Source organism: Streptopelia decaocto (assembly GCF_964273445.1).
Source record: "Streptopelia decaocto genome assembly, chromosome: 2".
In the NCBI taxonomy this organism is placed as follows: domain Eukaryota; kingdom Metazoa; phylum Chordata; class Aves; order Columbiformes; family Columbidae; genus Streptopelia; species Streptopelia decaocto.
Genome location: NC_138655.1, coordinates 160,600,877 through 160,614,483, shown reverse-complemented (window position 1 = coordinate 160,614,483; position 13,607 = coordinate 160,600,877). Strand labels below are relative to the sequence as shown.

At 41.7% G+C, this 13,607-nt stretch overlaps 1 protein-coding gene across 4 annotated transcripts in view; it reads right to left on the bottom strand.

Moving 5' to 3' along the window:
• NKTR (natural killer cell triggering receptor) overlaps positions 1–10,368 on the bottom strand; it is a 46,105-nt gene extending 35,737 nt beyond the window's left edge. For all 4 annotated transcript variants that reach the window (XM_082046374.1, XM_082046375.1, XM_082046377.1 and 1 more), the window contains exons 1-3: positions 10,322–10,368; positions 9,782–9,868; positions 914–988 (exon numbers count right to left, since the gene is read on the bottom strand). In XM_082046374.1, coding sequence (XP_081902500.1) covers positions 914–988; positions 9,782–9,839 — 133 coding nt within the window. In that variant the 5' untranslated portion in view covers positions 9,840–9,868; positions 10,322–10,368. The remainder of the gene's footprint in view (positions 1–913; positions 989–9,781; positions 9,869–10,321) is intronic.
• Positions 10,369–13,607: the final 3,239 nt, after the last annotated feature.

The following is a 13,607-nucleotide window of genomic DNA, read 5'->3' as shown; positions in this document are numbered from 1 at the left end:
CACTGAGTATTCAGGTATCCAAGACCAGGAGGTCACCAAGAGACACAAAACACATTCTTCAGATAAATAACACATACCAATTCCTGGAATGACCTCATCAAGATTAATCTTCAACTTACAACTGAAAAATCCCTGAGGAACCCTCACTACCCTTATTCTTCCAGTCATTAGAAACCATTTAAAAAAAATTAAGTCCTGCTTAAGAAACAAAAAGGGATGGAGAGTGCTATATTATACCCAGACACTCTGCTGCCAATGCTGTCTCTTTGACCCCACAGATCTTTCCTCTCGCCCACCAAACCATCCCACAATTTCTAAGGGACCATCATGGTCCCATTCAGTCCTTCATTTAGCTAAAAATGACCACGTTTTCTCAGATTTAATAATGCTCTGGCCTTGTGTAGCACCTGAAATACACGCAAAATTTTATTGTATACAATCGGTGTATATAAGAAAAAAATCATATATATTCAAAATCTTATGCAGCGTCCCAAGCCAAATGTCACCATTACACTGTGCAGTGACATTAGTACTTAATGTCTCTCCCAATAAATCCTAAAGCATCGCTTGCCTTTATCACATTTGTCCAACTGGAGCCATCAATAATTCCACCATAATCTCAGCCTTGTTAATCATTTCTACCTGCAGGAGCTCCACATGAGGGCCCCAAAAATGTGGTTTTGTTGCACAAATTCACAGCTTTGCATTCTGTAATTATCTATTATCTCCATCACTAGTTATAGAAGAACACAATATCTGTGCATGACTCAAATTCTCCTCAGCAATAACAAGTCTCAGCTTTGTTTTTAATGGGAAAAAAGTGAACAGCAGTATTATTATGCTGTGCTTTATACTTGCAGAAACAAATGATCATTGTAAGAAACATTAAAAGCCTTAAATATCAGCAGCTTACCTGAGCACAAGCAAAGGAAGTTTTTGCACGTCTTCGGACATATGTCTGAGAAGAGCTGAAACATAATTCGACCAACTAGAAGATTAAAAAACAACAACAAATTAAGAGTTTTGTAACACTTTGTAATAAGAAAATTTGTACATAAATAACTCTGTACGTTCTGAAAATGTCTTTTTCCTGAGAAAATGTTATTTTATCAAGCAGAATAAGAAACAATCTCATATATGCCTATATAAAACAGGCGTCAGGAAAGAACAATACCACGATTGTGGAAAAATGAAGATTAAGTAATAACATTCCATCTAATTTATTAAAACTTGATCATGACCCTATGATCATTACCTAAAAATACAGCTGCCTTAGGCCCGTCCTGTGTTAAGGATTAGACACACATTGGTACTCTTGGCCTAAAATCCTCGGGTTTAAACAAAATCAATTCAAACAGATGAATCAAATGGGAAAGTTGCAAGGCGGACAGAGCAACGTCGGCAAGTTCAGGACTAATGCTCCTCTTCTTCCAGATGCCATGAACCCAATTGTACTTTCTATGCAAAGCGAACAGAGTCATTCTCTCCGTCATGCTGTTGGGTGGAAAACTATTCAAATATAAAGCAAAACTATTTTAGGACTGCTTCGCTTTTTCTATTTTATTTTCCAAGATACTAGGAGGTATATTACTAAAGAAAACAAAACCAAAAAGCTCCCAAATGTATGAAATATTTAAAAATAGATAAAATTAGCAATGAAAAAAGTTGTTGGCTCTATAGGTTGTGAAATAAGACAAAAGCTTTCTGTTGGCCAGAATGACAAGACTATTATCTGTCAATGAGCACTACCCTCTAGTGGTATATACTGGTAAGACTTGAAAGATAATTAAAAGAGAAGTAACTAGTCCAGGAATTATTTCTCTTTTACCTCCCCAAAGGAAAAATATGAGTTCAAATGTATTTTAATCAATACTTTGACACCAAAAATTCTGAGATGCTCCTAAGAAACCACATTCAAGGCTTTGTCCAAACATATGTGATTGTCAGCAAGGTGAATTGTTGGTTCAAAATGGAGAGAAATAAAACAAAATAACACAGAGACCACCTGTATTTTGTATTCTTAGACAAAAAGCTGTTTAAATACCTGCCATGTGAGAGAGATAATGATAAAGCTTTCAATTTCTGGGCTGGTACTGCATATTTTTAATGCATAATATAAGTTGTGTGGGTACTTCCAGTGCTGCTTTAATCAGGATTGTGAATTTATTTCATTACAACTGTCACGAAACTCTTCTGTGGCAAATAAATGTTCATGATTCTTATACAGGCAGAAGGAATGGTGACAGTGACTGAACTGTATAACTCATACCACAGAACCTTAAATGTAGGTAGTATTTTCATAGCATACATAACTTCCTATTTTGTTTTATTTGTTTTATAACTATGGAAGTTGAATGTTCTGAGAAATGACAGCGGCAGCGGAACCAAGAGTTCTATTTATAGTGCGTTAAAAGTTAATAAATGATTAGTGGATGTCTTAATAAATAATTAGATGTTGTTTATAGAAGGGTCAAATGTGACTTATAACCACCTTTATCACTTACTACTGACATACATGGAACCATCCGTAACCATTTACAATCACCACAAAAGCTACGAGGGCTTGCAATATGCATTAAAAAAAATGTATTGATCACATATTAACCCTCTATAAACCATATCGAATGGATTCTTAACATGAAGTGTGACTAACTTAAGCTCCAGGTTCTGATTTTAAGGTCTGGCCTTGAAACGGTAGTGAGAACGTTCTCTGAGCATTTGGCATTACAGCAGGAAAATCTAAAGAAAATGGGTAAGAATGAAGAAATAGGGAGTATTCAGAGATTCCACGTTAAACAGGGGTAGCTGTGAGCACCACTGTGAAAAGAGAATCATTCTGATGTGAAAAACGTATTATAAACCATACAGATTGAAGATTCATATAGACAACACAAAAAAGAAGAGAGTTCTGTAAAAGAGTTATTAATTTTCATTCTAAAGAGAGTAACTTAAGAGAGCAGAAGTCCGGCTCCTCTGCTTGCAAAAGTGCTGAATCAAGCAGCAACCAAGTGCTTCAGAAAGTGATGTCCAGGCCTCCTCTTGCATTTGCAATGTGAAATAACACGTCGCATTTCAGAGAAAAGGTTGTTACCATCCCCGTTCTACTAAGAGATGGATACAGACCAGCTGCTGATGTGCCAAGGTGACAAATTGTACAATCATAGAATCATTTCAGTTGGAAAAGACCCTCAGGATCATCGAGTCCAACCAATAACCAAGAGGTGTTACCGCCTACAGGCTCCAGAAGGGACATTTGCCCTCAGAAGCCTCTGCTTGCAAGTCCCTGTCCCATATACAAACCCCAATGTATTTAGCACCTTCAGCAGGAGACATCACCGTTTCTGTTTTCTGGTGGAAGAACATCCTCTGAAGCTCTTCAAGATGTCAAAGCAGAACCTGGAAAAAGACTGAAGCAGCTGAGGGACCTGGGGGGTTCAGCTGGAGAACAGGAGCTGAGGGGAGACAGGGACACAAAGAAAAGGCCTCAAGTTGCGCCAGGGGAGGTTGAGGTTGGATCTGGGGAACAATTTCTTCCCCAAAGGGCTGTGGGGCATTGGAACAGGCTGCCCAGGGCAGTGCTGGAGTCACCATCCCTGGAGGGGTTGAACTGATGTGGAGATGAGGTTCTCAGGGACATGGTGCAGTGCCAGGGGTGGGTTATGGTTGGACTCGATGATCTTGAGGGTCTTTTCCAACCAAGACAATCCTATAACTAAGGCAACATGATTTAACCAGTATTTTTCCCTAGTGTTGTCTCAACAATAACTCCTGCTGCCTTCCCACACCTTCCATAATGCACATAACTTTAAAAGACTATAGATCCAGTTTGAAATATAAGGACGTTTCTCCTCCATATAACCTCAAGTACCGATTACCTCGTTATATTCAGCTATATAAAATGTCACTGTGCACTTACAATACACAACCCCACACTGCGCACCCATCTGGGAGGTTACTATCTGTATTTTACCTAAACTGCATGAATACCATTATCACCGAAAGGTGATAGTTTTCCACTGACAAACAGTCAATTAAATGTGCCAGAGAGAGATCAAACATTTTCACACCTTGATCAAGTGCATACATATGAAATAACAGCTGTTATTTTAAAAAATATATATAAAACTCTCTATTAAAAGTATGCGCAAAAAGTACACTTAGAACCTACAAATCTTCCTCTTACCTCTTCCCTCAACAAAAAACAAATAGAAAGATGCTAAGAAAAATTATTCAAATAGGTGAAGTCTGCTCACAAATGCACCCAGATTCATCGGCTTCAGCCAAGAAAGTGAAATACTTCACTTATAAGATAAAGCAAAAACTGCTGGGATTATATTGTTTAATGATGAAATTCTCACCTAATCTGAGATTTAAATCTTCCAGTACCATAAGGAAGTTACACAAACTAAAACGAACCCAAACCAACCCAACAAAAAACCCAACAAAACCAAAAAAAGCCCAAATAAACAAATAAAAACTCCATAACATTTATTTTAATGCACTAGCAGGCAGGACACTTCTCTAATTTTAATCTTTGGGTTGTTCTCAATACAAAACCAAGTCTCAGCAGCTCATAGCTATGAAGACACATTCATTTACAACAGTGTACGGTACATCCCTATACTTTTTGTGCTGCCAACACCATAGAAATGTATCCAACCGTAACTTAACATTTGTCTATTACATGTAAAGCAATACTTTGATATTCTTATTTGTTAGGCTTTAAACCTATTTTTTAAGGATATTTTTTTATAGAAATTAAGAGTAAGTGATGAAAAAGCTATTAAAATTACTGGTAGTTACATACAGTGATACATATATGAAAACTAAGATGTTTTGAAGTTTGATTTCATAAAGTGCCATCTGTTGCTAATGAGTTTCACCAATTACAGAAACCAGAAGGCACAATGATCAGAAATAATCTGATTTCAGAACTCTATTTTCAAAGTGAAAGTTGAAAACCCTTTTCTTCTTGTTTTGTTCTTGAATCCCTGATCAATTCGTCATCGGAGGCAGAACTAGTACTTAAATTAAGCGGTAAAAATTATAGGTAGGAATATTCATGCTATATTGTAATAAGGGCTCCTGCTGGCGAAGTTTATTAAAATGATCACTGATTTCAAACGTTTATTCAGTGATTTCATCCAATTTATCTACTTAACTTTTTAGAAACAACCTCGAGAGGCAAAAAGATCTCACTTTAATGTACTTTCCACGTAACACAAATTGTTTCGCTGGATTATGGTGTGTTCAGGCAATAAAGGTGTCCATTGCAAACAGACATTCCCCAAATGAACCTAGTTATTCAAAATATAAACCTAGTTATTCAAAATTAAATTTAAATATACTGATTTGGGCTTGTCCCAATTTCTCAGAGCAAACTAAGCAGCCACTTTTCCCAGTATATCAACAGGAATATCCCGCTGAAGGAGAAATAGGGGATTACAGCCATTAAGACAGTGATTCATGTCCCTTGCAGACCCAGGACAAGTGTCAGAGGCCCAACGGCTCAGCCAGATTTGCATCCAAGTTCAAATAACCGCTCACTAAAACACCCGTGTTTTAATTTCATTCATTCATTTATCCGTCAAGTTGTGAACGCTTAAGTCACATCAATTTTAAAAGGCTGTTTTAAAGTAGAAACGCGGCTACAGTTTTCAGCTGGTGGTGGAAAATGAGCAGATTTTATTTAAAATGTCGGTTAAAACAATGGATGTCGCAGTTCCCCCGAGGAAGAATCTACGGTCTTGATCCATTAACACTTTGTTGATGCTTCCTTACAATCTTTGCAAGTAAAACCTCCATAAACTTATTTTCCTGGCTCTCTACCAAGCCCAGTCTTCTGCAAATACCACCTGAAGCTCCATCTACTCCAATCTTCTGCAGCCTCCACAAAAGTAAAGACATTTCAATACCGCATGGACCAAAAACTCCCCGTGTTCATTTACACTGAAATATTAAATGAGAGGCTACACTTTGTCTCCTCCCAGCAAAAGAGGCCAATCGGTTTGGCCTTTCACTCACTAATCCCCTTTGTGCTGCGCCTCAAGGTGAGTCTTCAGGGTATTTAATTCTGCATTGGCAACAATAATTCTACATAATGAGTAAACTACAATTTTTATTAAACATTTTCCCCCTGAATCTACCTGTATGTATCTCCCTTACACCCTCCCATGGGGGATCCCATACAGCATCACCACACGGCTCCTGTTGAAACCCAATCAGAGTCAAAACGCTGATTTATTTTCTGCCAATCTACAACTTTGTGCCTTCAAGGGGCTAAAAGTGAACAGGAAGCCGGTTAAGAAAAGCTTCTGTCTTCAGGAAGGGTAACAAAAACTCCATAAGGCATCCCTGGTTCTGCTAATGCAGGCACAGTACTGCCCTCTTTCCCCAAAAATAAAACCTATCAAAAAATAAGCCCTAGAGTGATTTTTCAGGATACTCAAAACATAAGCCCTACTCCAAAAATAAGCCCTAGCTACAGTTCATTTAAAAGTCAATTTAAATAGCGTCCAGGCAGCTACGCACGTAAAAAAGTGATCATCTTTTGGAGCAAAAATTCATATAAGACCCTGTCTTATTTTTGGGGAAAACAGGGTGTGATGACTTTTGTGTGGGGCTTATTTCACATAAATTCGTAGCAGCTGAAATCCCAAACTTTACAAATACACCAAACTTTAGGCAAAAGTGACTAGATGGAGAGAAATAGCGAAAGAACAGACTGAGGAGGGAAGGGACATAGAAACTGAAGTAGAATGAAAAAGCGAGCAAAGGGTCAAACAATAACAGAAGAGAAAAAGTAGTTAAAAAAAAAGACAAGAAGGAAAATTCTTCTGTGAATAAGAATGAAACAAAGTAAAAATGAGTAAACAGAACATGAATAAAGCCAGTCATGGGGTGGGGAGGGGAGATCTTGGATGGCCACACAAAGCGCTACAGCCGGTATGTCACATCCCAGCCGGACATCTGTCCTAATTATCGTCACACCTGAAAGTCTGGAGCTCCGCACAGATGCTGCATCACAGAGTTTAAAGACAAAATTATTTAAATAGGCATCTGCTGCCATGCCAAAATTCTTGGCGCTCTGTAAATAGTTTACGCCTCTGTGCACGCTGCAGGTGGCCAAATGCACTGGTGGGAGCCCCCAGAGGAAGGGAGAGGTGCCATCTGTGCTGGTATCCAAATAATTGCTTATTCCTTGATTTATTTTCCATTTGCTCTTTAAAAATTATCAGCCACGACATGAATTTGTTAAAATAAATGCTTAACAGACAACTTATTAAAAGCAGCCTACATTTAGACTTAAAAACACCGACACAAAGCCGACAAAGTTTGCCCCGCTGCAAGAAGCGCATACAAGCTGGCACGAAGTTTTATTCCAGGATTCTGTAGCTAAAATTAAAATACGGACACAAAAGCTGGAGCGCGGCTTCTGAAAGCACCCAGCTACAATATTCACTCCTGTATTTTCTAAGGGATCTAGTTAAACAGTCAAACTAATTCCAACTCTACACACACCAGCTTTTGTTCCTCATCTACTCTGTGTGCTGCTCTTTTAATTGCTACAGGTACCTGTACAAACATCGCGTGAGCAACGTCTGTGAGGGGAAAGCTGAGAGGTGGCAGCTGCGTTGGGGAAGATTTTTGATCTGTGAGCAACCTACATTGTTAAAATGACACAGTTTTGTATTCTGCAGGCATAGAGATGTCTCCAGTGCTGCAGGGGCACGACCTCTTATTTTCTGCATTTTGTGGAGAGATGTTAGTTCAGCTTTCCAATGTGGACAGGGCAGGGGTGATGTCTTATTTCTTGGCCAGCAACAAAATGCAGGATCCTTCTCTTCCCCAGTTCTTTCTCTCTATGTCTAATAAAAACCAAACATGTCGCCCAGCTTACTGTATTAAAATCAAACAGGCAAAATGTTCATTTGGAAATCTGCTGGCAGTTTAGAAGTTAAAATTAATACCTCCCTAGTGTCAACAGGAGAGCACATCTCCCAGAGTTAGTGCTTCGTGTCATCTGGAAGCACTGCTTTATCATTCACACTCACTCGGGTCAGCTTTTGAAGGTCATCTTACAGCTGAAAGAGCAGCTTTTTAAATCTAAACTTATATCCTGAGACATAGTTGTGTTAATAAACAAGACACTAGAATGAAGTAGTATAACCGGATTACACGCAAGTCCCCGTACTAATAATTTACAAACTGGCACGTTTTCCTACAGGAAACACAAGTCATTAGTCAGGGCTCTGAAATTCATATACAGCTCGGAGATTCCTGTTACTTTAAAGAAAAAATAACCACAGGCAGCCACGGACAGAGCCAAAGCCCCTGTGTCTATTCCAGGGAACGAAAACTCTGTGCCACCAAGAACACTAACGCTGCAATTCCTCCCTGGCACCGCTATCAGTCATCAAACCCAAATAGATTTGAGGGAAAACAAGGGAAAATCCGCTTTCGCTGGTGATATGTGGCACAAGGCTGGCAACAAGAGGGATTCTGAAATTGGAGCAGAAACGTGCACGTAAAGAAAAAGAAGAAGAAAACGGCACAGGGAGAGGTTCTACAGATGGAGAGTCAAAGCAAAAAAACCCTAGCAAATATTAAAAGCAAATGAGATGAAGAATGAATTAAATCAATCCCACCAAACTACCACTCCTAAACTGGAAGCCTATCCAATCTAAAGCATTTTACTAGTCTCATTCCACAGTAAATCTAAATTTAAGTAAACAGCAAATGTTAAAACTCCATCTACATTTTTCTCTTCAATAAAAGTATTCAGCAAAGGCACTGTTATTATAATAACTCAAACAGGAGCTACAATAGCAACAGATTTATAGATATGCCCTGTCAGGTCACTGAAGTTAGAATTGACTCTTTCTTTTGAAACTTTGGTGAAAACAAAAAGCAAGCAAAATGGGTTATGGTTACACTCCAAATCAACTGAAATTGGAAAATGCAAAGATATAAACTCATATTTCAAAGGTTTTCGGGGAGACACTGAAGCAGAAAATGAAAGTGAAAGCCAAATGAAGCCATCGCATTTATTCATTTCTTCTGAGAGACAAACTGTAGCGATATAAAGCGCCGAGTTTATATGAGACAACTAATATTCATCCATAAATTCATGTTCCAAAAAAGATGGGTACGTAAATCTGTACGACCATCTTTAAGAGGAGGAAAAACAGAAGAGAGAAACAAGTCGCTATTCCAGGATTAAAACTCACAGTCTAGCACTTACAATTCCCATAGGGAAAATATGAACTGAGACAGATTTATTTTAACTATTATTTTTTTTAAACAGGCCACCTGGTGAGATGTTCTGTGCTCCTACGGTCAATCCCCCATTTACATTCAGGAGCCTCATTGTGAGCAGGAAGAGGAAAGATTTAGACCAGATGACCTCCCGAGGCCCCTTTTCCAGTTTTAATTACTGTATATGATTAAAAATAGTTCTGGGAGCGTCTCTGCAGTTTCCTCACAACTTGCCCTAATTTTTCATCGTTCAGTACATAACCAGACAGCAGGTTTGTTTTCTTCAGAATAGTGTTAGTTTGGCTCACCGAATCTCTGTCTTCATGTATGGAAATATGAATAAATCGTAAGAGAGAATAAAAAGCATCCAGCACCCCTGTAAACATCTAAAGTTACTAAAAACTCACTCGGAAATAACGCATCAATGGCCAAACTCCTTGCTGACGGCCGGAGTCAATTATTAAGGGGAAAAACGCGGAGAAAAATAAAAATACAAACGCAACATTTGAGACGAACGGCTCACCTGGCTCCCGGTTGATCTCGATCTCGAAGAAGCACTGGGGCCGGTCCTGCACCCCCATGGCCGCGGGCGGCCCCTCGTCCTCGCCACCTGGACACAAAGAAGCGGCGCCCTGGGGAGGCTCGAACCGCCGGCGAGTCTCGAACCACAGACCCACGGGGCGGCCTCGAACCGCCAGGGAATCTCGAACCGCCGAACCCCCGTGGGGCGGAAGGGGGCGGGGGGGGGGGGGGGGGGCTCGAACCGCCAGGGAGTCTCGAACCGCCGACCCAGCGGGCGCCTCCCGCCCCTCCCGGCTACAATTACATCGCTGACAGAAACTCAAGGCGACAACGTCCCCCCCCAACCCCGCTCAAAACCCTCCGAGGAGCAGCCGAGGGTGCGGGCGCACTCCAGGAGAAGAGGCCGGGAGGGGAGATCCGCCCTGAGGAGAATTTGTGCCTCTCACAAACAGCCGATGTGGGGAGGGGGAGGAGGAGGAAGCGGGGGGGGGGCACATCCCCTCCCCCGGGCAGGGGGCGGTAGTAGCAGCCGCGGCCTTACCTGGCAGCTCCGGCGCTTTGTTCCCTCGCCGCGCCGCGCTCCCCTCAGCTCCCCCACCCCGCCCCACTCCCCTCACCCGCCGCCGGCCCCGAACGCCATTAACCGAAGGGCTCCATGGCCCGTCCGCCCGCCCCGGCACGGCGCCGCCTGGCCCCGCCTCTCCCCGCCCCCGCCGCGCTTTCCCGCCGCCCGCCCTGCGCTGTGAGGGGAGCGGCCGCCTGGGCTCAGGTTCGAGGCTGCGCTGCTCCCCCAGCCCTGTGCAACAGCGGGGGATCGGTGCTTTATGGAATAAAGCCCAGTTCTGGGCCCCTCAGTTCCAGAAGGACAGGGAACTGCTGGAGAGAGTCCACCGCAGGGCAACCAAGATGCTGGAGGGAGTGGAGCATCTCCCGTGTGAGGAAAGGCTGAGGGAGCTGGGGCTCTGGAGCTGGACAAGAGGAGACTGAGGGGTGACCTCAGTAATGTTTACAGATATATAAAGGGTGAGTGTCAGCAGGATGGAGCTAGGCTCTTCTCGGTGACAACCAATGCCCATTACAAGGGGTAATGGGTTCAAACTGGAAGACAAGAGGTTCCACTTAAATTTGAGAAGAAACTTCTTCCTGGTGAGGGTGGCAGAGCCTGGCCCAGGCTGCCCAGGGAGGTTGTGGAGTCTCCTTCTCTGCAGACATTCCAACCCGCCTGGACACCTTCCTGTGTAACCTCATCTGGGTGTTCCTGCTCCATGGGGGGATTGCACTGGATGAGCTTTCCAGGTCCCTTCCAACCCCTGACATTCTGGGATTCTGTGAAATAACACGTTGACCCCCTCACCTCCCTGTTCCCGACCCATCCTGCCCCTGCAGGGCTGACCCCGCTGGTGCTTCACCCGCTATGAGGAGCCTGAATGGTCTCCTCAATTTTGTAAAAACAACATTCCCTCATTAAACATTCCTTACACTTCACCCCCTTGGAGGAGCCTGAGTGGCCTTGTAGTGATGTCTCCATCTGAGGGGAAAATGTGTTTTGCGATCGCAAAAAAAGCCTCAGAAGATTTTTGCATGGCAAAGCGATCATGGCAAAATGTTAATTAATTAAAATGTTACTTATACTTCCAGTCAGAGTTACATTTCAAAAATGACGAGCACATGCTGAGCCAAGTCCAACCTTTGCATCAGCATCAACTCCAATAGGAAAACATATGCAATCTACTTCCTGATTTATATAATCAGCTGATAATACCAAAGATGAGAATTGCTGTGAACATCTTTTATACATGGGGACTTGACGAGAAAATGCCAAGGAGCAGATCCAAAATTCAGATTTAAACATGTAAGAAAGAGAAGAAAGTTAAAGTTCAGCATGTGTTAGAACCAAAATTCAGATTTAAACATGTAAGAAAGAGAAGAAAGTTAAAGTTCAGCATGTGGTAGAACCACCCAGGTTCTTCAACACAAAAGGGGCTCCAGGGCCCCCCTGGGCTGATTCTGTCCCTTGCTGAGCCTCAGCTCTGAGTAAACTGACCCAACCATGGCCTAGGAGCCCAAGAAAACTTAAACCAAAGAAATTTTGATTATTGCAACAGGCCATAGGTTATTCTGTCTGAATTTGGAATGTTGGGCCATCCCAAAGTGTGGAAGTGGTAAGTTCAGCAACTGAAGTGACCAAGTCTTCAGTAAGGACTATCAAATGTATAAATCCTAAGTCTGCTACATCCTTCAGGCTGAGTTGCTTCACACTGAGGATGTTCAGCAGCTTAAATGAGCCTTTTGTGTAGCCCCTGATATTCATAGAATCATAGAATCACAGAATAGTTTGGGTTGCAAGGGACCTTCAAAGCTCCCCCAGTGCCACCCCTGCCATGAGCAGGGACATCTTCACCAGCTCAGGTTGCTCAGAGCCCCGTCCAGCCTGGCCTGGGATGTCTCCAGGGATGGTTCATCCACCACCTCTCTGGCCAACCTGGGCCAGGCTCTCACCACCCTCAGTGTCAAAAATGCCTTTTATTACAGCCAGACAGAAGTTTTGACGCTTGCTAAGCGGTGAGGACACTCTTACTCAGTCCTCACCACCCAACAAGCAAACCATTTCCGAATGCTTTCCAAAAGCTGCACAAAGCAGGACTCATTGCAGTAATTTTACCTGGCAGCAGCATCTGCCGCTACGTCCTTGTCTGAGGAGAAATTCAGAGGTCCTAGATTAAAAAAAGTGTGCTGAGAATAAAGAGTAGCAATGCTGAAATCAAAGGATACTTTAGAAGTCAGGAATGCAGCAAAGTGGTTTATATGGAATTTATCTATAGCTTCAATGGCCGCTGTCACTGTAGTATTTAAGCATCTTATGAAATTTTAACAGCCAGATTGTGTCATTCTTTATTATGTCCAATAACACGTGATTGTCCCTAAAGAGGAGTTGTCACATAGGTTTGCTGATCCTTTGGGGATACTTGCATGGTAAGCTATCACACAACGTAAAAAAATGTAGCACAGTCTGGCCCTAAGTTATTTAGCTATGAAATGCTCTTATAAAATAGAAGGGTATTATTTGCCTCACTTTAAAAGAGTAAACTGAGAAATAAAGCTGATGAGAAACTGTGTTACTGTAGGTCCACATGAATTCCTTTGCAAAATTAAAATTTGAAAGCACCTCTCTTTGATTTGTTTAATCTTCCCAAACAAAAAAAATGACATATGTCTTGTTTTTTATGGGTTTGATTTGGTTTTGTTTTGAGCTGAAATAAAATGTTTATTCCCTTTTACCTGCAGTCTCTTGCTTTTCTGTTTCCAGAACATGAACTTGCTAAAGGAAGATGAGCAAAGAAGTAAGCAAAAGTCTCAACAAAAAGACATGGAAATGTGCTACTTGCTTTTCATGCAAGCAGCAAAGATTGTGAGCAATTAAAAGTTAATTTCAAGGCCTGATTATTTTAATACAGAAGCAAATTATAAATAAATTATGATCTCCTGGGAGATAAGCTCTTAAGATCATCTCTAGGACTAGAGCTGATAAATATGCAGCTTGGTGGAAGAAAGATATACCCCTCAAAAAAAGTTTCCAAGGCACATCTGAGACCAGGCTTTTGAAACATGAAGCATTTAGTTACAAATGAAGATTCTTTTTCCTCATGTTCCTGTTTGGGAACCGCTGCAGATGCTGTTCTGGTGACAAACCAGTGACAAAGTCCCCATTGATTTCAGCGACTGTGGATTTAGGCTGTTTGAGGGGGACTAAGGTCTGTGTGACAAAGCAGTATAGTTATGAATTATTGATCCATTATAATACTAATTTTTGATAAGGTATAAATTTG